This window comes from Cololabis saira, chromosome 13, assembly GCF_033807715.1.
Source record: "Cololabis saira isolate AMF1-May2022 chromosome 13, fColSai1.1, whole genome shotgun sequence".
Classification (NCBI taxonomy): Eukaryota; Metazoa; Chordata; class Actinopteri; order Beloniformes; family Belonidae; genus Cololabis; species Cololabis saira.
Window position 1 is genome coordinate 38551901 of NC_084599.1, and position 21848 is coordinate 38573748.

General features: G+C 42.1%; 2 protein-coding genes across 2 annotated transcripts in view; one reads left to right on the forward strand and one right to left on the reverse strand.

Moving 5' to 3' along the window:
* Nucleotides 1-6909, reverse strand: part of apc2 (APC regulator of WNT signaling pathway 2) — a 61780-nt gene extending 54871 nt beyond the window's left edge. Inside the window, exon 1 of the mRNA XM_061738850.1 lies at nt 6869-6909. The gene's annotated coding sequence lies outside the window, so the exon portion shown is untranslated. The remainder of the gene's footprint in view (nt 1-6868) is intronic.
* Nucleotides 6910-13556: 6647 nt separating this feature from the next.
* Nucleotides 13557-21126, forward strand: LOC133457902 (GTP-binding protein Di-Ras1-like). The gene is made up of 4 exons (XM_061737282.1): nt 13557-13887; nt 17826-18000; nt 18782-18952; nt 19795-21126. The coding sequence occupies exons 2-4, from the start codon at nt 17863-17865 to the stop codon at nt 20083-20085; spliced, it is 600 nt and encodes a 199-aa protein (XP_061593266.1). The 5' UTR covers nt 13557-13887; nt 17826-17862; the 3' UTR covers nt 20086-21126.
* The last annotated feature ends 722 nt before the right edge of the window (nt 21127-21848 follow it).

Below are 21848 nucleotides of genomic sequence, written 5' to 3' on the forward strand. Positions count from 1 at the left end.
ACACTTCAGCTAAACGTGCTCATCTTCAGGAAGAGCTTCTCTTGCGCTGCAAAACTAAAATCAGACTGAAAATAAGTAAAACGTCAGTCAACTAGATATTTTCCATAAGCTTGTGCGAAGCCCTATTGAAATCGGAAAGATTATTATTATTCTTATTTTATCCGAAAACAATTGCGTTTTTGAGGTGCATAACTTACTCGAAAAGTTGTGAAACTTGGCACGAACGTCCCATGTGGCGAAAAATTACGTATCGTAATAGTGTCAAAAAGGGGCGTGGCCTAACGGCTCAACAGCGCCCCCTAGAAAACTTTGTGCCTCAAGCCCCATAATACGGTTTGATGTACATGCACGAAAATCGGTAAACACCTGTATCATGTCGCAACTTAAAGAAAACCGAACAGGAAGTCGGCCATTTTGAATTAATCGTGTAATTTTGGCGCAATTTTATGCCCTTTTCACATGTCGTACTTTAACGAACTCCTCTTAGCAGGATCGTCCATTCGACATAAAACTCGCTCAGGAGACACAAAAGATGTTAACGATGAAAAGTTATCAAAATCGTGAGTTTTCGTGAAATGGCGTGGCCGTGGCACCGCGTCAAACTTCAACGCTAAACAGGAAGTGATACTAGTAGCTGATTAACCGATATTTGATTCAGCCATAACTTTTGAATGTTTTGACATAGAGACTCGTGGGTGGTGTCATTGGACTTGGTTTTGAGTCCTTGACCTCAATTGCTGAAAATTGCACGCGCGAGACCCCGTTCATCGCTGCTTGCAGCTTTAAATAACATATATATACTACAAATATCATAGAAGAGAAAATCAACCTGATGGATGGATGGATGGATGGATGGATGGATGGATGGATGGATGGATGGATGGATGGATGGATGGATGGATGGATGGATGGATGGATGGATGGATGGATGGATGGATGGATGGATGGATGGATGAATATATGGATGGATGGAGGATGGATGGATGGATGGATGGATGTTTCATGGATGGATGGATGGATGGATGTTTCATGGATGGATGGATGGATGGATGGATGGATGGATGGATGGATGAATGGATGGATGAATGACGGTGAGGGCTGTATCACTTCCTGTCAGCAGTTCTCTCTGACGTCGGCAGCATTAAGTGAAACATTCTGCTGAGTCATGGCGGTGCAAACACGACCTCGTGGGACCTGATCGACGTGATTGATCGGATGACAGGACACCGCGGGACAGCGGCGTCTCTGTGGGTCTGGGGATGAAGCGGTGACGAGGACGGAGTCAGGACGCGGTCAGGCGGAAACACATCCTGCTTTGTTCTCCATCACTGAGCTTCCGGCAGAAGCGAAGCTTCACATCGAGCTGCAACTCTCTCTGCTCAGCCAACCGTGGTGAAGGTCGGCAGCAGGACCAAGGTCGCAGGGACGGGCCGAGGCCGTCGGCCTCCCTTACGTAACCTCAGCAGCTCCGGCTCAGGCAGGAACATTTCTGCTGAGTCACCGCTGGAACACCCGGAGAACGAACCGTGACTGACGACGGCGGACTGATTACAGCATCGTTGGGTTGGAAAACCCCTGGAGAGACGAGGGGTGGAGGTGGAGGAGGTGGAGGGGGACTCTGATCTGTGGTAGACGATAGAGTTCTCAGCTCCTGGTTGGTATCAGGGTTGAAAAGGGAACAGCAAACGACCCGGACGACTGGAACCAAAGAACTCTAGCGGAAGAACTGGGCCGAGAACTGGGCCTGGTGACGAAGATAACTGCTTCAGGCTGTTTTGCTGAGCTTTACCCCCACAACCTTTCCAGATGAACCCAGAACTTTTCCACACCAACCCAGAACCTTTTGCAGAGTAAAGGCTGGATTAAGGTTCTGCGTCAAACCAACGCAGAGCACACGCCGTCGCCGTGATGCCGTCGTGAACCCTCCGGACTTCTCCGTCACTCCGTTTTGCTGCGGTGCAGTACCCCCCGTGACCGCTAGGGGGGTGCAATCTTTTCCTGAATGGTTTATCCGACTTTTCCGGTCACAGTGAATCAAAGAGATAAGGACAACTATTGTGCAAAAAAACAAAACAAAATAAATCACACATACACGAAGAAAAGAGCGCTGAAAGTTCACGACTGCTTCACGAACCGGAACCGGAAATGCGTTGCTACCAAGCAAACCAATCACAGCCCTCTCCGTCTGCGACCTCTTGACGCGTAGTTACAATTTGTGGGAGGTGCACGTCAGGCACGGCGTGGCGTGCGGTGTGGGGTGCGCGATGCGGCGCAACCTGCGGCGTAGGCTCAGCGTCGATTTGTTGCCCAGAACATTCCAGACCAACTCAGAACCTTCCAGGCCAACCCATAACTTTTCTAGACCAACACAGAACCGTTCTAAACCAACTCAGAACCTGTCTATATCAACCCAGAACTTTTATAGACCAACCAGAACCTTCTAGACCAACCCAGAACCAAACCGGTGGTCTATTAGTCCCATTAACACCACATGATAAGTTTGTTTCAGGCTTCCTGAGTTTAACTGGGAGCAACGTGAAACTCCCCCACAGACATGAACCCCGGATATGAAGACGCCTTTAAATATGTTTGTTTCTGCTCTAGTTCACGTTTATGAGACAGACCATAATAAGATCTAACGTTCACTACTTCAGTACCGAGGCTGGAGATTCAGGGAAGGAAGAACGCAGAGGTACCACAACGCTCACATTCAGGCCGTGAGGAAGCGCTGAAGCTCCTCCCTCCACCTTTCAGGGAGCGTCTCACGTAACACCTGCCACTTAGAAACTTCTGCTGTTTGCTTTGACCTTCTGACCTACTGACCTTCTGACCTTCTGAACTCTGAACTCTGAACTACGATTCTGAGGAAGCTCCATCTGCATTTCTTTAAATCTCCAGGTTCAAGAGATCCTCATTTCTGCAGACCTCCACCTTTGTCTGCAGACCTCCACATTTATCTTCTCCTGATAAATCTATTTCATCATTATTACTTATGAGCAGAGACCTTCACACAAAGATAACATGTGGTTTGATCTTTTATTAAAACTGTTTGATGAGAAACAAAAAGATAATTGAGGACGAAAACAAACAAAACAACCACAGTCTCTTTTAAGTATTTAACTCTTTAACTGGGGACCAGGGGCCCTAGAGGCCTCTATCTGCATCCTCCATCTCTATCTACATCCTCCATCTCTATCTACATCCTCCATCTCTATCTACATCCTCCATCTCTATCTGCATCCTCCATCTGCATCCTCCATCTCTATCTACGTCCTCCATCTCTATCTGCATCCTCCATCTGCATCCTCCATCTCTATCTACATCCTCCATCTCTATCTACATCCTCCATCTCTATCTACATCCTCCATCTCTATCTGCATCCTCCATCTGCATCCTCCATCTCTATCTACATCCTCCATCTCTATCTCTATCCTCCATCTCTATCTGAATCCTCCATCTATCTACATCCTCCATCTCTATCTGAATCCTCCATCTATCTACATCCTCCATCTCTATCTGCATCCTCCATCTCTATCTGCATCCTCTATCTGCATCCTCCATCTCTATCTACATCCTCCATCTATCTGCATCCTCCATCTCTATCTACATCCTCCATCTCTATCTACATCCTCCATCTCTATCTACATCCTCCATCTCTATCTACATCCTCCATCTCTATCTACATCCTCCATCTCTATCTACATCCTCCATCTATCTACATCCTCCATCTCTATCTACATCCTCCATCTATCTACATCCTCCATCTCTATCTGCATCCTCCATCTCTATCTACATCCTCCATCTCTATCTACATCCTCCATCTCTATCTACATCCTCCATCTATCTACATCCTCCATCTCTATCTACATCCTCCATCTATCTGCATCCTCCATCTCTATCTACATCCTCCATCTATCTACATCCTCCATCTCTATCTACATCCTCCATCTCTATCTACATCCTCCATCTCTATCTACATCCTCCATCTCTATCTACATCCTCCATCTCTATCTGCATCCTCCATCTCTATCTACATCCTCCATCTCTATCTACATCCTCCATCTCTATCTGCATCCTCCATCTATCTACATCCTCCATCTCCTCATGCATCTGCATGAATCCTCCCAGACGCAGTGAAACCCCAAATCCACAAACGTTGAGACACTAACCAAACTGTCAAACATGTAAATAAAAACAATCCAATCATCTACAACTCAGGTTTTACCTCCAACGAAGCATCAACAACATAAACATGTTGAAACTCAGACATTTGTTATTTGAGTCTAGGAAACCTCTAGAACTTCCAGAACTTCTAGAACCTCTAGCACCTCTAGCACATCCAGAACCTCTTGCTCCAACTCTCTGAGATGTGTTGTTGCCATCAAATTCAAAATGAGCTGATGTTTCCATGAAGAGGCTGATTAGTTGTTTGTGTTCTGTTGGGTATGAAATATGATTTTATGAGGTTTGTTGATCATTCCTTTTTGTATTCACATGTTAACCCTGCCTCCTAACGCTGGTGGAGTCATGAACCTGAACCTGAACCTGAACCTGAACCTGATTCTCTGACATGAACAGAAAAGTCCTCTAACTGAAACACCAACAAACATCCAGGAATATATTTAGATATGGATTTATTTAGCCAGTTAATCGAAGAGAAATGGTTAAAGTAAGGCTATACACCCTCCCTTGCTTGTATCACTCCATGAAATGCAATAGAATAACAATAATATAGATAAGCAAAGCTAGCTCTTATTATGTGTGTAATTTTGTATGTTTTTAATGTTTGTATTGTGTATGTTTTTAATGTTTGTAAGGGAATGTCAAGTATGTGTACTTTTCTAACTCCTTTCTTTTAATTGTGATGTGAGCCCTGTTAGGGACGAGTGTTGCAAATTAGCATTCGCTATAAACGCTATGATACAGGCATCAGATAGCCATTTATGTCTGTCTATGTTTTCTGTATCTGTCCCTTCCAAATAAACAAAAATGAAAATGAAATAATAACTAAATATTCGATTAAATAAACTTGCAAATTGGCACGAACAAACTCAAAAATTGTGACTTTTTAAATCCTTAATTCCGCCAGAAAAAACCTTGAACAGACGTCATGATTTCAGTACTTCACTGTGAGACGTTAATTCAAATGTTCTCATTCAGCTGCGTAGACATGAAAACAACTCATCTATTCTCTCCAAATATTCAGGTCAAACCTCCAGAGGGGAGCAGGGCCCTGCAGGAGCCTACAGTCTGCAGAAAACCAGAACCGGACCTGCAGGTCTGGGTCCAAATCAGCCAATCAGACATTAGATAAACCCAAATCCTGGTGTCCCGATTCGGTGGTCCCGGATCACATACTAGCCCAGACTGCAGCACAGATCCGTCCTCAGTACTGGAGTTGAGGGGGGATGAGGGGATGGCATCCCCCCCTGAAATAAAAACGGTCCAAATCATCCCCCCTGTAAAACTGCCATCCCCCCTTTTCATTCCTTACAGTATGTCATTTCATCAATGAATGTAGTATTACTGCTATTTCAACATTTAGAGTCATCACCAGAAAAATAACACCAGAAAAATAACACCAGAAAAATAACTTATTTGACCATTTTCATCTTTTTCAAGTAAATTTTCACTTTAAATAAGTAGGAAAATCTGCCAGTGGAAAAAGATTTATCTTCTTATTACAAGCAAAAAAATGTTGTTCCACTGGCTGATTTTTCTACTTATTCTAAGTGAAAATCTACTTGAAACATGTGAAAATTTTTTGTTTTTTCCAGTGATGATTCTTGTTTTAAGTGTAATGAGATTTTTTTTTTTACTAAAATGATACATTTTAACTAGAAATAAGACAAATATTCTTGTTAAGATTTTGAGTTTTTGCAGTGATCCATTTTACTTATCCTGTGAAGGACAGAGTCATATTGATAAGTTCAGAAAACTGTTTTTTATTGTTGTGTTTTGATGTATTTGATGTAAGCCCAGTGGATATTTAAAGCTTACAGAAGGCTGCATTTAACTGCTGCCATGTCATTCCTGCAGTATTTCTGCAGGTGTTTTGGTCACTGCTATTATTTGTAATATATTATATTATTTGTAATCAGCACAAATTATCTGTCCCCATATGATAAAATCCACCACCCCCCTGATTTTTTTTTTACAACTCGAGTACTGTCAGTCCTGCTGCAGAGGGAAACACGCAGCAACAAACAAACCAACAACAAAAGCAGGAGGGGATGCTGAGCAGCAGCAGCACCAGCAGCATGGTGAATGTTGAGCAGCTCCAGCACCGCAGGAGGGGCCGGGGAGACCAGAGAGACCAGCACGGACCGGGACTGGGCTGGCAATGATCATCCAGCTGGAAAATCAGCCCAATTAAACCATTTAGCTTTTATAAAAAGACTAATCTCTAATCTCGGGTCACCGTGAAGCGCAGCTGCGTTTATTCCTCCGCTCGAGTTTCATCTGACCTCCTTTTTTTTCTTCTGCTGCTGCTTTTCTGACGACATCTATGATTCATCGGCTCCTCCATCCTCCATCCTCCATCCTTCTGTCTCCATGAAGGAGACACGCAGAACGCGCACAGACGCGCCCACACCACCCCCAAAAAACGCCAAGAAACGATGAAACATTAAAATCACATGCATCTTTGACAAACACACCTGAAATCTGCGCCGCAGCCTCCGAGCCGCTCACATCCACCCTGACTGCTTTTATTCACAATGACGGTCAGAACCGGGCCTATCCGGGCCGAACTGGACCCGATAGGTTTGGGACACTCGTTCCAGATCAAAAACCCGGGACATAAAACGGACAAAAGGCGATAAATAGCAGGATTTCTGGGTCTTACCCAGTCTTACCCGGGTCTTACCTCATGATCCGAGCAGAGCTGGAAATCACTGACGATGAGGAGAGAGAGGATGCTGAGATGGAGGACGGGAGGGGAGGAGGAGAGGGTGGGAGGAGAGGAGGAGGAGGAGAGGATGGGAGGGGAAGGCATTTCAAAATATGTCCCTTCCAGCCTTTGATTCAAACAAAAAAAAACAAAAATGTTCAGCAGCAAGACGAGCAACTAAACAACTAACACACTTTCTGTATTTTATTGTCCACTGTATCAGTTGCGTCAGAAATTATACAGGACTGTCTCAGAAAATTCGAATATTGTGATAAAGTCCTTTATTTTCTGTAATGCAAAAATGTCATACATTCTGGATTCATTACAAATCAACTGAAATATTGCAAGCCTTTTATTATTTTAATATTGCTGATCATGGCTTACAGTTTAAGAAAACTCAAATATCCTATCTAAAAAAATTAGAATATTCTGGGAATCTTAATCTTAAACTGTAAGCCATAATCAGCAATATTAAAATAATAAAAGGCTTGCAATATTTCAGTTGATTTGTAATGAATCCAGAATGTATGACATTTTAGTTTTCTTAATTGCATTACAGAAAATAAAGAACTTTATCACAATATTCTAATTTTCCGAGACTGTCCTGTAAGAATTTGGATTTAATGTGGGTAAGTGATGCTCTTTTTATTTTTATTTATTTATATTTTTATTTTATTATTTTCTTTTTTTAATTTGGTTTATTTATTTTGTTTTTCTGGTGTAGGCTACATTGTGTAGCTCCCAATTAAAAGAGTGTGATATTGTATATTGATGATTTTCTGTTTCTGGTGTATTATAATCCTGTAAGGGATGGGTCTTCGGACATGACACAAAAATAAAACTCATTCATTCATTCATTCATTCATTCATTCATTCATTCATTCATTCATTCATTCATTCATTCATTCATTCATTCATTCATTCATCCATTCATTCATTCATTCATCCATTCATTCATTCACACACACTCATATCGTCCTTCACCGTCGTGTTACAGATGTTTGCAGCTGTCTGAGGCCTAAAACTCCGAACCCGCTCATCTGGGTCCAAATTGAGTGTATTTCCCACAGACTATAAACAGTGGAATATTGAAAATTTTGAGTGCATTTCTCATAAATTGTGGAATATTATTTTTTTAATGGTAAAATTAATATCATTTAAGGCAACTGCACATGTAATTTTTATTTTATATAAACTTAAAACATTTAAAAATATTACTTAAATATTTTTGGGTAATCTGTTTGAGTTATGTGAACTTATTAGGATTTACAGTGTGAGCAAATAAATCAGTGGAGGATTTTAAGTCCAAAATAATGAGAAGCTCTCAATCATCAGATTTTTGGCGGATAAATAAATACATTTGAAATATTACAGGAAAAAAACTATTTATCAGAAAAAAGTAATACCTACATAATTAAATATATTTACAAATATATTTACGTTTATTAGGGAAAATTACATGACAATAACACAGAATTAAGTTTTAAAACAGTTATTGAGAGAAAGCTTCATAAACTCAAATATTCTGACTTTAGAAACTTGACAAAAGTTGTAAAATATTTTTTTTTTTTTTAAGTAAAAACTCAAATTAAAAAGGGGAAATTCGGATATTCTGGTGGTAAAAGCGCGACGTTCTGGTCGGGCGCACATCTGGGCCGTGATTTCAGCTCTTTACTCTTTAATGTTCTTGTTCGGAACCAAACCGAGGTTTTCCTTTTCTCCAGATATGAGATACTGCGGCAGAGCTGGCAGAGCTGGCAGCTCGGGGCCTCCTGGTGGCCCCTGGGGGCCCTGCATGCTGCAGGAACCAGCTGCACATTATCACCAGCACGACTGTTTATCAGCACCGAAAACCAGCAAGTTGTTACAGGAGAGTCTGAACGTCACCAATGCGTCAAAGTAGGTGTGTTAATAATGTTTATTTCTTCTACCCCCCCCCCCCCCCCCCCCCTTTATGTTGTGGTCAAAAAATAACACGTGGAGCTCAGGCCTGGGATATTTGCACATCAACATTTCATCAGGCCTGTCCCAATTTACTCTCAATTCACTCTCAGTTTATTGTTTTATTCAACATTACTAACAACAGAGGAACAGCAGCCGTATGTTCATCACTAAGAAGTAAGAAAAGTTTATTAAATTTCATGCTTTCCTGCTAATTACAAACAGAAATACATCATATTTAAACTCTGGCTTCCTCAAACAGTTTAAGAGGAGCTGATGTTTTCTGAACCGGTTCCTATGGGAGGAGAAGTGGACCATCCAGCCTGGACCTGAAGGTGTTTCAGGGTTTCTGATGACCTCGAGGTCAAAGGACTAATGTTCATCAACTCGTGTTAGATCTGAGAAGATGTGAAGATCATCCTGATGTAACAACAAGTTTCCTTCTGTCTTTCAAATATAATTTTGAGTTCATATCATTTAGTTGTCCAGTCTGGACCGAACCGGCTCCCAGGTTCTTTAACATGTGTAGATATACAGCGTATAATAAACCCTCCAAGATCATAGGGGGTTGAAAGTTCCCCCATGAGCAGCTTGGGTGTGGTTCAGCTCTTTGTTTTCTCCTGCAGTTCCCACCACCGCCGCCAGAGGGAGACAAGTGTCGGAATCTCTTATTTTAGCACAAACAAAGAATAATCAGAATCAGAATCAGAATCAGAATACTTTATTGTCAGTGTGCCTGGGTACAGTGAGGTTTGAAGCAGCATCACCTCTCCAGTGCAAGACAAATAGCAGTAGTGCAAACAATAAGAAATATAAAGCAATAAAAAAGGTTAAGGTGCATTTGAATCGTTTTTTTTACAGATGACAGTATATACATATGTAGGAATATTGCACAGAGTCCGGGAGAAGTATTGCACAGTTAAAAAAGACAGTAACGAGGATAATTCACAAGTTGTTCAGGGTGATTATGGCTTTGGGGAAAAAACTGTTTTTGAGTCTGGGAACAAACAGGGAGAAAGTCCCCGAAATATACAAAATAAGAAATATATGCTGAGACTGAAAATATGCAGTAGTTCATATGTAAGGATTGCTACAATTTAAACATATTAATATCAGATTATTATTCGTCCACGCCCTGATCTCCTCCAGGCTCCACTACTGTAACTACTTTTGAATTTGTATATGTTACCACTTGGGTCCATCATTCGGCATCATAATATTCAATATCATTCTTATGCTGATGACACACAGTTATATGTATCTGTTACTGCCAATCATTTGAGCCCAGTCAATGACCTCATTCAATGCATTACTGATATCAAGTATTGGATGGTAAACTAACTTTTTACAGCTAAATGAAGAATAAACATGGATTCTTTTAATTGGTCCAAGTGCTCTGAGGCAACATATTCTCCCTTTATTAACTCCTCTGTCAGTAAAACCCTGTGAGCTTGTCAAAAACTGTGGGTGGGTGTTATTTTAGATGCTGATCTTAACTTCCAGAAACACATAGCTAATGTCTCCAGGACTGCCTTCTATCGTCTCAGAAATATATCTAAAATAAGAAGGTTTCTGTCACAATCAGACTCTGAAAAGCTGGTTCATGCCTTTATCTCCACTAGATTCGATTATTGCAATGCACTTTTTGCAGGACTGACAAAGCAAGTGTTACATAAACTCCAGCTTATTCAAAATGCTGCAGCCAGAATTCTAACAAAAACCAAGAGGTATGAACACATCACTCCTGTTTTATCCTCTCTTCACTGGCTCCCTGTTAAACCAGTAGATTTTAAAGTACTTCTTATTGTCTTTAAATCTATGAATGGCTTAGCTCCCTCCTAATGGTTGACATGCTGAATACATACCGGACAGATCCCTTAGATCATGAAATAAGAGTCTTCTAATCATTCCTAGAATCCACACTAGATCTGCTCATGGTGCTTTCAGTCACTATACGGTCCCACTCTCTGCAGGAACTAAGGTCCTCTTTCAGCCCTCTTTCAAAAGCAGACTAAAAACGTACCTTTTTGCACAGGTTGACTGTGCATATAAACCTCTAAATGACTGTTTGTTTGAAGAGAATTAAATCCTGACCACTGCAACAATTAATTTCTGTTTGGGGACTAATAAAGTTTTTTTAATTAAATAACGGGGAGATCAATCATATGGTGGGGGCAATAGCAAGACTGTACGGAGGAATATTAGGGCCAGGCAAGAGAAAAAAAAAAATTTGAGAGTGGAAGATTTTTTTCTTATTGTGCACTTTGAGAAAAAATACGAAATGTCTAGAAAAGAGTCGGAATGTCGAGATTAATGTTGAAATACAATTTCGAGAAAAAAGTTGAAATTTCGTGAATAAAGTCGAAATATCGCCTTTTTTCTCAACATTTTGACTTTTTTCTCGGCATTTCGACTTTTTTCTCGAAATTTTATTTCAACATTAATCTCGACTTTTAGACTTTATTCACGAAATTTTGACTTTTTTCTTAAAATTTCGACTTTTTTCTCGACATTTCGACTTTTTTCTCGAAATTCTTGTTCAACATTAATCTCGACTTTTCGACTTTTTTCTCGACATTTCGACTTTTTTCTCGACATTTCGACTTTTTTCTTGAAGTGCATAATGAAAAAAAAATCTTCCTCCTCTAAAATATTATTTTTATTTTTCTCCTGCCTGGCCCCAATACTCTTCCGTAAGACTGGGAGACGGAAACATTTTCAAATAAGAATGCATCTGGATGCAGCAAAGCATCATGGGTCTGAGGAGGAGACAACCTGACCAGACCACATGGGTTTGTCCTCCTGTGGCCCCCCCACCTGCAGACGGGGGCCAAATAGGTTGAATGTGCCATGTAAATTATTAAATTACTAATCAATGACTTCAGTGTTTCAAAATCAGACAAAATCCCTGAAGAACAACAACAAACGTCATCTGTTCTTGTTTTTCATTTTGTTTCTTGATTCATGATATGTTTGCTCCAACTTTCTTCTTCTTCTCTTCCTCTGCTTTACTTTGTTTTTAGAGCAGAAATGAACCCTTTTCCTTCGGTGCGTGTAAACAAACACAAGCTCTCTCCTGTTAGCCCGGCGGCTCATGGATGTTCTGGCCTATTTTCTGTATGATGACGTGAGCGAAGCTGATGGAGGTAAAGATGTGAAAGAAAATGTATTTTTACTTTGGAGGAGGAGGATGAAAATGGGACTTCCTGCTGGCAGCAGTGTGCTTCCTTCAAATTAAAAGCCCAGCATCTTACTTTTTCTTTATCTTCCCCAGTGAGAATTTTGATGTTCATGTTCATGTAAAGTCAAGTTTACGAGCTGAGACGGTAGAAGAACTGGACGAACCCGCCGAGACGTCACCGCCAGGTTTTATGAAGGAGTACTTTTGTTTTTTTAGCTCATGCTACCCCGTGACGCTAATGTCACATGAATTCTGAAGACATCTGTCCAAACACTCAAACACTCAGCCGTCTGCGTGAACCCGTGATAAGTGAAATGCGTGAAGTATGAACCTTTTATACAAGGCTTCAAATTGCGGACATCAGCACCGCCTCGCACGTATTTCACTGCTCTTCTGAGCCAATGCATCCAGACTCCACACTGTAGGGTCTTTTTCTTCTAAAGCCCGAGGTACATGTGTGTTTTTTCAAGAGAAGAAAATAGTTATAGGTACCGTAGTTGTTGTCGCTCTTTTTTCTTCTGGGCAAAAAGATTCTTATAAACCAACACGCCACCATTGGTTATAGTTGAGACTGTAATGAATGATTCATCAAAGGCTCCCTTTCTTGAGCTGCTGCTGAAGCTAATTGGCCGTTCTCAGCATTGTTGCTAAGCAACCAACGTTATTGACACAGGAAGTGAAAATGCAGGGAGACTGTTTAGCCAATCAGAATGCAGAACACGATGCACAATGCAAATCCATACAGTACCTGCTGAAATGAAGGCTACAGGGGCATTAATGGGAGCATTTAAAATAATGTTGTTTTTTAAGTAACTAAAACGTGTCAGGGTTTGACATTTGCCCCAGTTTGTGTTTCAGTTCTGTCCCTCATGTTTCCCATCTGCCCTGATTGTCTTCACCTGTGTCTCGGAGTCGTTATCCCCTGTGTATATCAAGTCTTGTCTTTCCCCTGCTCCCTGCTGGTCCGTACTGTTTCCTTCCTCCATGTGGCATGTCAAGTTTTGATCCTGTTTTGAGTTCTGGTTTTTGGTCTGCCTTTTTTGATCCTGCTCAGCAGCGCTTTTGTCTTTGGCTGAATAAATCCTGCTTTGGTGAACTCCTGCCTCCTGCTCTCTTGCGTTTGGGTCCTCAACAAAACCTCATCGTGACAAAATGTTACTTTTCATAGTAACTCATTACTTTTTTGTCTAAGTAACTGAGTTACTGAGTTACTTTTTTAATGAAGTAACTACTAACGGTAACTTGTTACTATTTTTCAGTAACTAGCACAACACTGGACGCAGGGGAAGCCGGTCGGCCGGTGAGGAGCAGACCGGGCCCCCTAGGGGTCAAGAGAGGAACTGCAACGTTTTAAAAGTTTTTCTTCATATGAAAAAATGAGGCCTTTATTCTGAAAATCTCAGAAGTGTCCTGTTTCCACCAGCGAGGCAGGAGGTGATGGAGCAGGGAGGAGGAGGAGGAGGAGGAAGAGGAGGAGGAGGGAGAGGAGGAGGAGGAAGAGGAGGAGGAGGGAGAGGAGGACCGGGGAAGTGTGCGGCTCAGCTGGTCTGATGATGAAGATGATGATGAAGATGATGATGAAGGTGATGGTGATGACCGGCGGGTCCGGTTTCATCCCTGCATCCGTGCGCGTGCACGCGTTTATGTAACAGCTGTGCGCGCGCCTGAGCACAGATGACAGCTGATTAGTGACGTCAGCAGATACCGAGCCGGAACCGGGAACAAAGCAGCCGGTCCCGAGAAGAACCGTCCCAGCAGACTGATCCTGCTCCTGAGCACGTCGGCAGGACCGCGGCCCCGGGACTCCAGCAGAGGAGGAACCGGTTCTGGTGCTGAAGCTGCGGATCAAAGTCCCGGTGGAAACATCACTGAGGTCAGAGCTGGAGGACGGTTCGGGACGGTTGGGAGGGTTTGGGATGTTTCATCTTAATCATTCAGAGCAGTGAGGCTTCCTCACACTTTCCGGTCAGGATATCAGCTGTTTTATCTGTTTTATCCGGTCCAGACCCGCGGTTCCTGTACCGACCAACAGCTAGAGGTGGGTAGAGTAGCCAAAAAATGTACTCAAGTAAAAGTACTGTTACTTCAGAATAATATGACTCAAGTAGAAGTAAAAAGTAATCATCCAAATAAGTACGTGAGTAAAAGTAAAAAAAATACTTGGTGAAAAAACTACTTAAGTACTGAGTAACTGTAGAGTAACGTCTGATTCATGTTTTTAACACAACCATTCAGACAAAAGTACAAAATAATCATCTTCAGGCAAATTAAATCAATAAAATGAGAAAATGAATTAAAATTAATAAAATAAATAAAATTAAAATAAGCTTAAAGTAAATTAAAGTTCTTTAATAAATAATAAAATAAATAAAATAACAGAATAAAAAAATTGATTAAGCACAATTAGCACAAAATTTCAAACCTTTGTACTTTTCTTTTTTAACCAGGCAGAACTAGAACAAACATGAACTCATAGAAACTCTGTGTGTGTTTGAGTCTGTGTAAATGTGACAAAACATGCAAAAACAAACATTTTTCCCAAAGAATCCCCCAGTGATGTCATGAGATTGACGCGTACGCAGATAATAGGAATAAAAGAAAAGTAACAGCTCAACGTAGCCTAATGTAGCGGAGTAAGAGGAACAGTTTCTTCTTCACAAATCTACTCAAGTAAAAGTAAAAAGTATAGTGATTCAAAACTACTCCTAAAAGTACAAAATTTCCCAAAATTCACTCAAGTAAATGTAACGGAGTAAATGTAACTCGTTACTACCCACCTCTGCCAGCAGGGCCTGGTTTCGGACCCGCGGTTCCTCCAGGATCATCTGAACGAGTCGGAACCACTTTGATTGACAGGAGGTGGGCGTGTCTTACCTGAGGTCAAATACTGTCTTTTCTAGGAATGTTCAACAAAACCAGACAAGTTTTTTTTTACCTTTTTAAGTTTACAGCTTTGATTTTAATTTTGATGATAAAAGGACGGCTGAAGAAAGTCTGGTGAAGCCACAGAATTTAGTGCACTTGAAATCTTCCCAGGGGCCTGTCCCAATACTCCCACTACCCCTACTTTTCAGCACCAACACTAAAATCAGGAAGCTGAGAACCAAAAGCTGTTTTAATTTCAGCTGTAGCGCTGTTAATATGGCACTTTATTAAGTTTTAATATTTTTTCAGGCTTAAGGTAACCGTTAAGATCCCCAACCTGGACTCAGTTTATCCAAATAACGCCTGTTAAGAAATTTGATCTGAAAATTTCTGGGGATTTCTGCCTGCCGGCTCGGGAGCTGATTTATGGTTCCGTATTAAATCGACGCAGAGCCTACGACGTAGGGTATGGCGTACGGCGCGTGTCGCCGCGTAACCTACGCCGTAGACTCTGCGTTGGTGTAACGTGGAACCATAAACCAGCCTTTATTCTGGCGAGGTTTGAAAAAGACTTTGCAACAACGGGCAAAGGAGTGATTATGTACATTCACTGAGTGAATATTATGAAAGTAAAATATATATTTCTCGCTAGAAATGTAATCAAAACGCATTTTTATGCAGAAAATAACTGAAAATATAGATTTTATTCACTAAAAAATAAGAAATGTCCGCCATGTTTTTTTTTTTGATTCAGTCCGCAAATGACGACGAAAAGCATTCTGGGAAATTTTTTCTAGCCCTAGTTCAACTAGAGAGGATCTGAAAACCCTCGCTCCGTAGGGACAGATTCATAGCCACTACCCCTCGTTTAAGCCACTACCACTAGATGCAAAGAGGAATTGGGACACCACTACCCTCACGGGAATGCACAAAATTTATGGGTAGGGATGAAAAGTAGGTAGTGGTAGTATTGGGACAGGGCCCAAATCTCTCTGAAGCTCCCACTACAACACCTCAACCGGGTTCAGGTCTGGACTTGGACCCGGTCACTCCAGAACCTGGATGCTTGTGGCTCCAGAAACCCCCCAGACCATCATCCCTCCCCCTCCGTGCTTGATGGTGGGTCTTCCCCCGCCGCCTGCCTCCGCACAGGAAGTGACATCGTGTAGTGTGGGCAGGCGGGTAACCATGACAACGGCCCTGCCAGCCATGACATGTTTGCTCTGCCAGAGCATAAATCTCTGCAGCGTGTCTCCGTCTCCTCCGAGCCTCGTAACCACGGCGACTGGACAGCTCTCACTACTACTAATGTTATGTCATTACACACACAGGATGCTATCAGGAGTGTGTGTGTGTGTGTGTTTGTTCACAAAGATTAACGGGCCGCTGACCTGTCACTGCGGTGGGTCAGATAAGGAGGCGGCGACGTCACGCCGGAGAGGCGGAGCTGATGGAGAACGCCGGCAGCTTCCCCTTAGACCAGGGGTCGGCAACCCACAATGTTGAAAGAGCCATATTGGACCAAAAACACAAAAAACTAATATGTCTGGAGCCGCAAAAAATGAAAAGTCTTGTATAAGCCTTAGAATGAAGGCAACACATGCTGCATGTTCTATATTAGTTATAACTGGGGGAAGGTTTTTTTTATTATGCACTTCGTGAAAAAAGTCGAAATGTTGAGAAAAAAGTCGAAATGTTGAGGAAATAATCAAAATTTCAGGAAAAAAATTTGAAATGTTGAGAAAAAAGTCAAAATGTTGAGAAAAAGTCAAAATATCAAGAAAAAAGTCGAGATTAATGTTGAAGTACAATCTTGGGAAAAAAGTCGAAATGTTGAGAAAAAAGTCGAAATGTTGAGAAAAAAGTCAAAATGTCGAGATTAAAAGGAAAGGAAAAAGGAAGAAAAAAAGACAAAGGGAAAAAAGAAAAAAAGGAAAAAAAAGAAAAGAAGAAAAAAAGAAGAAAAGAAGAGGAAAAAAAGGAAAAAAAGAAGAAAAAAGGAGAAAAAGAGAAAAGAAGAGAAAAAAATGAAAAAAGAAGAAAAAAGAAAAAAAAGGAAAAAAAAGAAAAGAAGAAAAAAAGAGAAAAAGAGGAAAAAAAGTGAAAAGAAGAGAAAAAAATGAAAAAAAGAAGAAAAAATGAAAAAAAGGTCAAACATTTTTTAAAAAGCTCCAGGGAGCCACTAGGACGGCGCTAAAGAGCAACCTGCGGCTCTAGAGCCGCGGGTTGCCGACCCCTGCCTTAGACCAACATGTCAGAGCTTTAACCGGCATTTCTTTATTATTCGTGTCTTTGTCGTCCTCTGAGGTATTCTGGGACGGTTTGGTGTCGGTGTCACAGGTTTCACCACCGATCCAGAATGTTCCTGGGTTTCTTTGCTCTATTAAAGTCACATGTGACCCACTAAAGTGCAGTAACTTGGATAACAAGAGATTTACAGTAAGTTTTCAGAACCTTTTCATGGAAAGACACAAACGGACTGTGTAAGAAGAACCGGACAAACGCTCCTCTCTACCATAACACCATAACATAAAAAAACAGGACAAAATGAATGGAACGTAATGTTTCTGTAAAAGGTATCAGTTTATGGAACAATGTGGATACAGAAGCAGAAGAATAATAAAAGCCAGTTTAATGAAGAAATATCATGATAATTGTTAAGTTAGGTGGGTTTTCTTTTTTTTCTCTCTCTCTTTTTAGCACCATTGTCATATTTTTTTTCTTTGAATCAAAAAACAATACGACTATCTGTGTTTGACGACAGCTATTTTTTACTTTGTTGTAGTTTTGGTTTTGCCAGCCGTCTTTTATACAGATCGACGGCTGTGTACAAGGTCATTGATGTGGTTGGGTTGTGATGACCCGCCGGTCTCAGACTCCTCCGAGGTGTGAGACAACAGGTTTAGTTATTTCCCGAGCACATCGTGTAACATCCGTCTTTTCCAGGTAACGGATCCAGATCCGGAGGACTCCAGCTCCCATCATGCCCGAGCAGAGCAACGACTACCGGGTGGTGGTGTTTGGAGCCGGCGGGGTGGGGAAGAGCTCGCTGGTGCTGCGGTTCGTTAAAGGCACTTTCAGGGACACCTACATCCCCACCGTGGAGGACACCTACACCCAGGTGGGACACGGTTCTGACCAGGGCTGGGGGTCCATTCAAATGTCAAGAATCGATTCCGATTCTTAAGATTCAGAATCGATTATCACGATTTGATTCGATTCGATTCCGATATTGATTTGGGTTAGTGTTATTAAAACTGTTTTTTGAGCTGTTGCATGAATTATATGACTAGTTATGCAACATATTGATACTAGTATTATATTGAGATTCAACAGCAAGTATTGGCAGCTAGTGATGTTGTAAGGACCAATCAGCTCCCAGAATGCTGATAGAACTGCTTTCAGAAACATCGTGGGGCAGAATTATCAAACAGTTCCAGGGAGGAAACAGAGTCCGTATTTTTTAACCCATTCCATTTAAATTTTTTCAATTTTTGGGTTTTAAATTTTTTAGAATTTGTTTTTTAGCCTTTTATGCAAATGTAACCCAGTATATAAAGTAATGAAATATTGACAATTTATGCAATTATAACTGAAAACTTTAATATTTTCATGCCTTTAAACATATTTAAAGGCAAAAACATCGTGCCCAACAAAAAATTCCTTTTTTGGGCATAAACAAAAAAATACCAAAAGTTGTAATGATGAAAAAAAATCGATCTTTAGACATACGAATTGATTTTTAGGAATTAATATGAGAATCGATTTAGAATCGGAAAATCGTTTTTTTCAACACAGGCCTAGTTCTGACCCAGACCACCGGTCGGGCCGGGGGGACCCGGGAACCGGCCGTCAGACCTCCAGACCTCCAGCCTGATTCACGTGTCCCCTGGTCTCTGCAGGTGATCAGCTGTGATAAGAGCGTGTGCACGCTGCAGATCACCGACACCACAGGGAGTCACCAGTTCCCGGCCATGCAGCGGCTCTCCATCTCCAAGGGCCACGCCTTCATCCTGGTCTTCTCCATCACCAGCCGCCAGTCGCTGGAGGAGCTCAAGCCCATCTACCAGGAGGTCAGAGTTAGGGATGGGAATCGAGAACCGGTTCTTGTTGAGAACCGGTTCCCAGTGTTTCAATTCCTTGGAATCGTTTGCCTTTTTTGCAAACGATTCCCTTATCGATTCCAGTGGGTGTGAATGACGTCACCACGCAGGTTGCGTAGTTACGCAACGTGCGTGGTGATGTCATTCGTACGGTGGCCGAGACCCACCATTGCTGAAAATTAAAGAAACGCTGAAAATTAAAGAAACGCTGCAAATAAAAAGAAACGCTGCTGCAAATAAAAGAAACGCTATGCAAATAAAAGAAACGCTGCAAATATAAAGAAACCCCGCTGCAAATAAAATAAACGCTGCTGCAAATAAAATAAACGCTGCTGCAAATAAAATAAACGCTGCTGCAAATTTAAAAAAAACTATGCAAATAAAAAAGCCACAACGGAAGTGAATTACCGGGGACTATTTTTGCTGATGCACCTAGTTAGTGTTTAATAAAGCCTGTAGTTAGTGTTTAGTAAACCTCTAGTTAGTGTTTAGTAAACCTCTAGTTAGTGTTTAATAAAAACCTCTAGTTAGTGTAACTAGTGTGTTTGGGCCAGTACTTGTAGCTGCAGCTGCAAGACCAGACTAGTCTGAAAAAGAGCTTCATCCTAGAGATGCTGCTGTAGAGCTACATGCACGGGGGACACCACCATGATTCACTGAGTGGTGCCCATCACCCCTCCTTCTCTTTCCTTTCTCAGTTATTAATCAGAAGTATCTCATAATAACCATCTTTGTTCTCCATTGTTCTTGTAGTTTGTTGTGCTGGTCTGCCTGTGACTTGTCCTGACCGCTGTGATCCATCGTCCCTGCAGATCCTGGCCATCAAGGGCAGCGTGGAGGCCATTCCCATCATGCTCGCGGGCAACAAGAGCGACGAGACGGCGCAGCGCGAGGTGCAGGCGCGGGAGGGCGAGGCCCAGGCCTCCACCTGGAAGTGTGGCTTCATGGAGACGTCGGCCAAGACCAACTCCAACGTGACGGAGCTGTTCCAGCAGCTGCTGGCGCTGGAGACGCGGCGGGACATGAGCCTGAGCATCGACGGGAAGCGCTCGGGGAAGCAGAACCGGGCCGCGCAGCTGAAGGCCAAGTGCAGCGTCATGTAGCGCCGGGTGGGGGACGACCGGGAGGAAGACTGCAGCCCCCCCGTCCGTCTGGACGCTGAAGCCCAGTCGAACAAGATGTGAGGAAGGTACCGATGACAGGGAGCGTGCCGGTACAGCTGAGCTCCAGCCGGGTCGTTCTTCTGCTCCCAAATACTCGTGTAGACGCCAGCTAGCCAACTAGCACCCTGAACCGCTACGCTAACGCTGTTAGACCTGGTTCTAAAGATCGGACCAAAGATACTCTATACAGAAGATAGCGCATTACTGTTTCTACCAATGGTTTGAAATGGTCTACACTTCCTGTCTCCTAAGTGGGCGTGGTCGCCCCTCTCCCCACATCGTTTTGGAAGACTATTGTCTGTTCATGTCAAAACAATACAACATACAACACTAGATACAGTACAACTTTAATATTTGCACCTTATTTTGCCGCTCGTTTTTTTTATCCGCTACCTTAATGTCTATCAACCCAGTACAAGATCCTTCCAAAAAGACTGATGTCGTTGGAGAGTTCTGGAGTCTAACATCCATGTGGTTCTCTCTTATTTCCTCTTCATCTCCCTTGGCATTATTCCTCGCCTTCAGCATCCATCGCAGTTATCTGATGCAAATCAGGCGATGATGTCATTTAGCGGCTTTTAGGTCGCCCAATAACTGCTTTCCTTACTGGGGGGGTTTAGACGTCATTGATTCGTCTCTTCATTCCGCCACCACCCTCCAGCGGTGCGTTCAGAGATCCCATGAAGGCGCTACGCCACCTCAACACAGTCCTCTCCTCCCCTACGCGGTGCGCTTTGTCCCACGCCAGTGAAGAAGAAGTTCCTCCGGTCTCCACCCGTCCGACCGTCATGGACACAAACCTGCTGCTGTTGGTCTTTTCTTCGCCGCCAGTATCTTTCTCGTCACACCGACTCCGAATGTGCGGGCGACACGCCGGGCCGTCCCTCGCCATCCCTGTTTTTAGAGAGAAATACCTTACAATGCATGTTGTGGGACAAAGTAAAGAGGTGAGCAGTTTTTCCCATAAGGCCTCAGCTCAGCACGAGATGATAATCATAATAAAGACGTTCTTCTTTATCACTTGTGGTGTTCTGATTTCATAATTACGGCCAAGTGGTCCCCGCTGAGGGGGTGGAGCTACCAGAGGGCAGCATCTCTAGTGTTCAGGACATCTACACCAGGGGTCAGTAACCCAAAATGTTGAAAGAGCCATATTGGACCAAAAACACAAAAAACATATAGGCTATGTCTGGAGCCGCAAAAAATGAAAAGTCTTGTATCAGCCTTAGAATGAAGACAACACATGCTGCATGTATCTATATTAGTTATAACTGGGGGAAGATTTTTTTTTCATTATGCACTTAGAGAAAAAAGTTGAAATGTCAAGAAAAAAGTCGAAATGTTGAGAAAAAATTCAAAATGTTGAGAAAAAAGTCGAAATGTCGAGAAAAAAGTCGAAATGTTGAGATTAAAAAGCAAAGGTAAGCCCCTTTTTTTGTGAGTGAAAAGATTTTTTTAACTATTTGACTCAAACCTGAATTGAATTAGATGCATATTTTTGAATGCCATGAACACATGGAAAACAAATTATTATCAAGCAATTCACTTTAATACAAAATATCAAAACTAACTGAATAAAATAAGTATCTTTCTTAAAAAGAAACCTGTCCTGCTTAACTTAAAATTGTATGAATGAATATAAAACAATAGAAAGAAAGCAGAACATCCATTCTGTAAAAGTGCACATTTTTAGTGCAATGACA

What these genes read in the sequence shown, in the direction of transcription:
- LOC133457902 (XM_061737282.1), top strand. Translation starts at nt 17,863, where the DNA reads ATGCCCGAGCAGAGCAACGACTACCGGGTGGTGGTGTTTGGAGCCGGC. An exon ending in TGGAGGACACCTACACCCAG is followed by an intron (nt 18,001 to 18,781) that starts GTGGGACACGGT and finishes TGGTCTCTGCAG; the next exon opens with GTGATCAGCTGTGATAAGAG. An exon ending in TCAAGCCCATCTACCAGGAG is followed by an intron (nt 18,953 to 19,794) that starts GTCAGAGTTAGG and finishes TCGTCCCTGCAG; the next exon opens with ATCCTGGCCATCAAGGGCAG.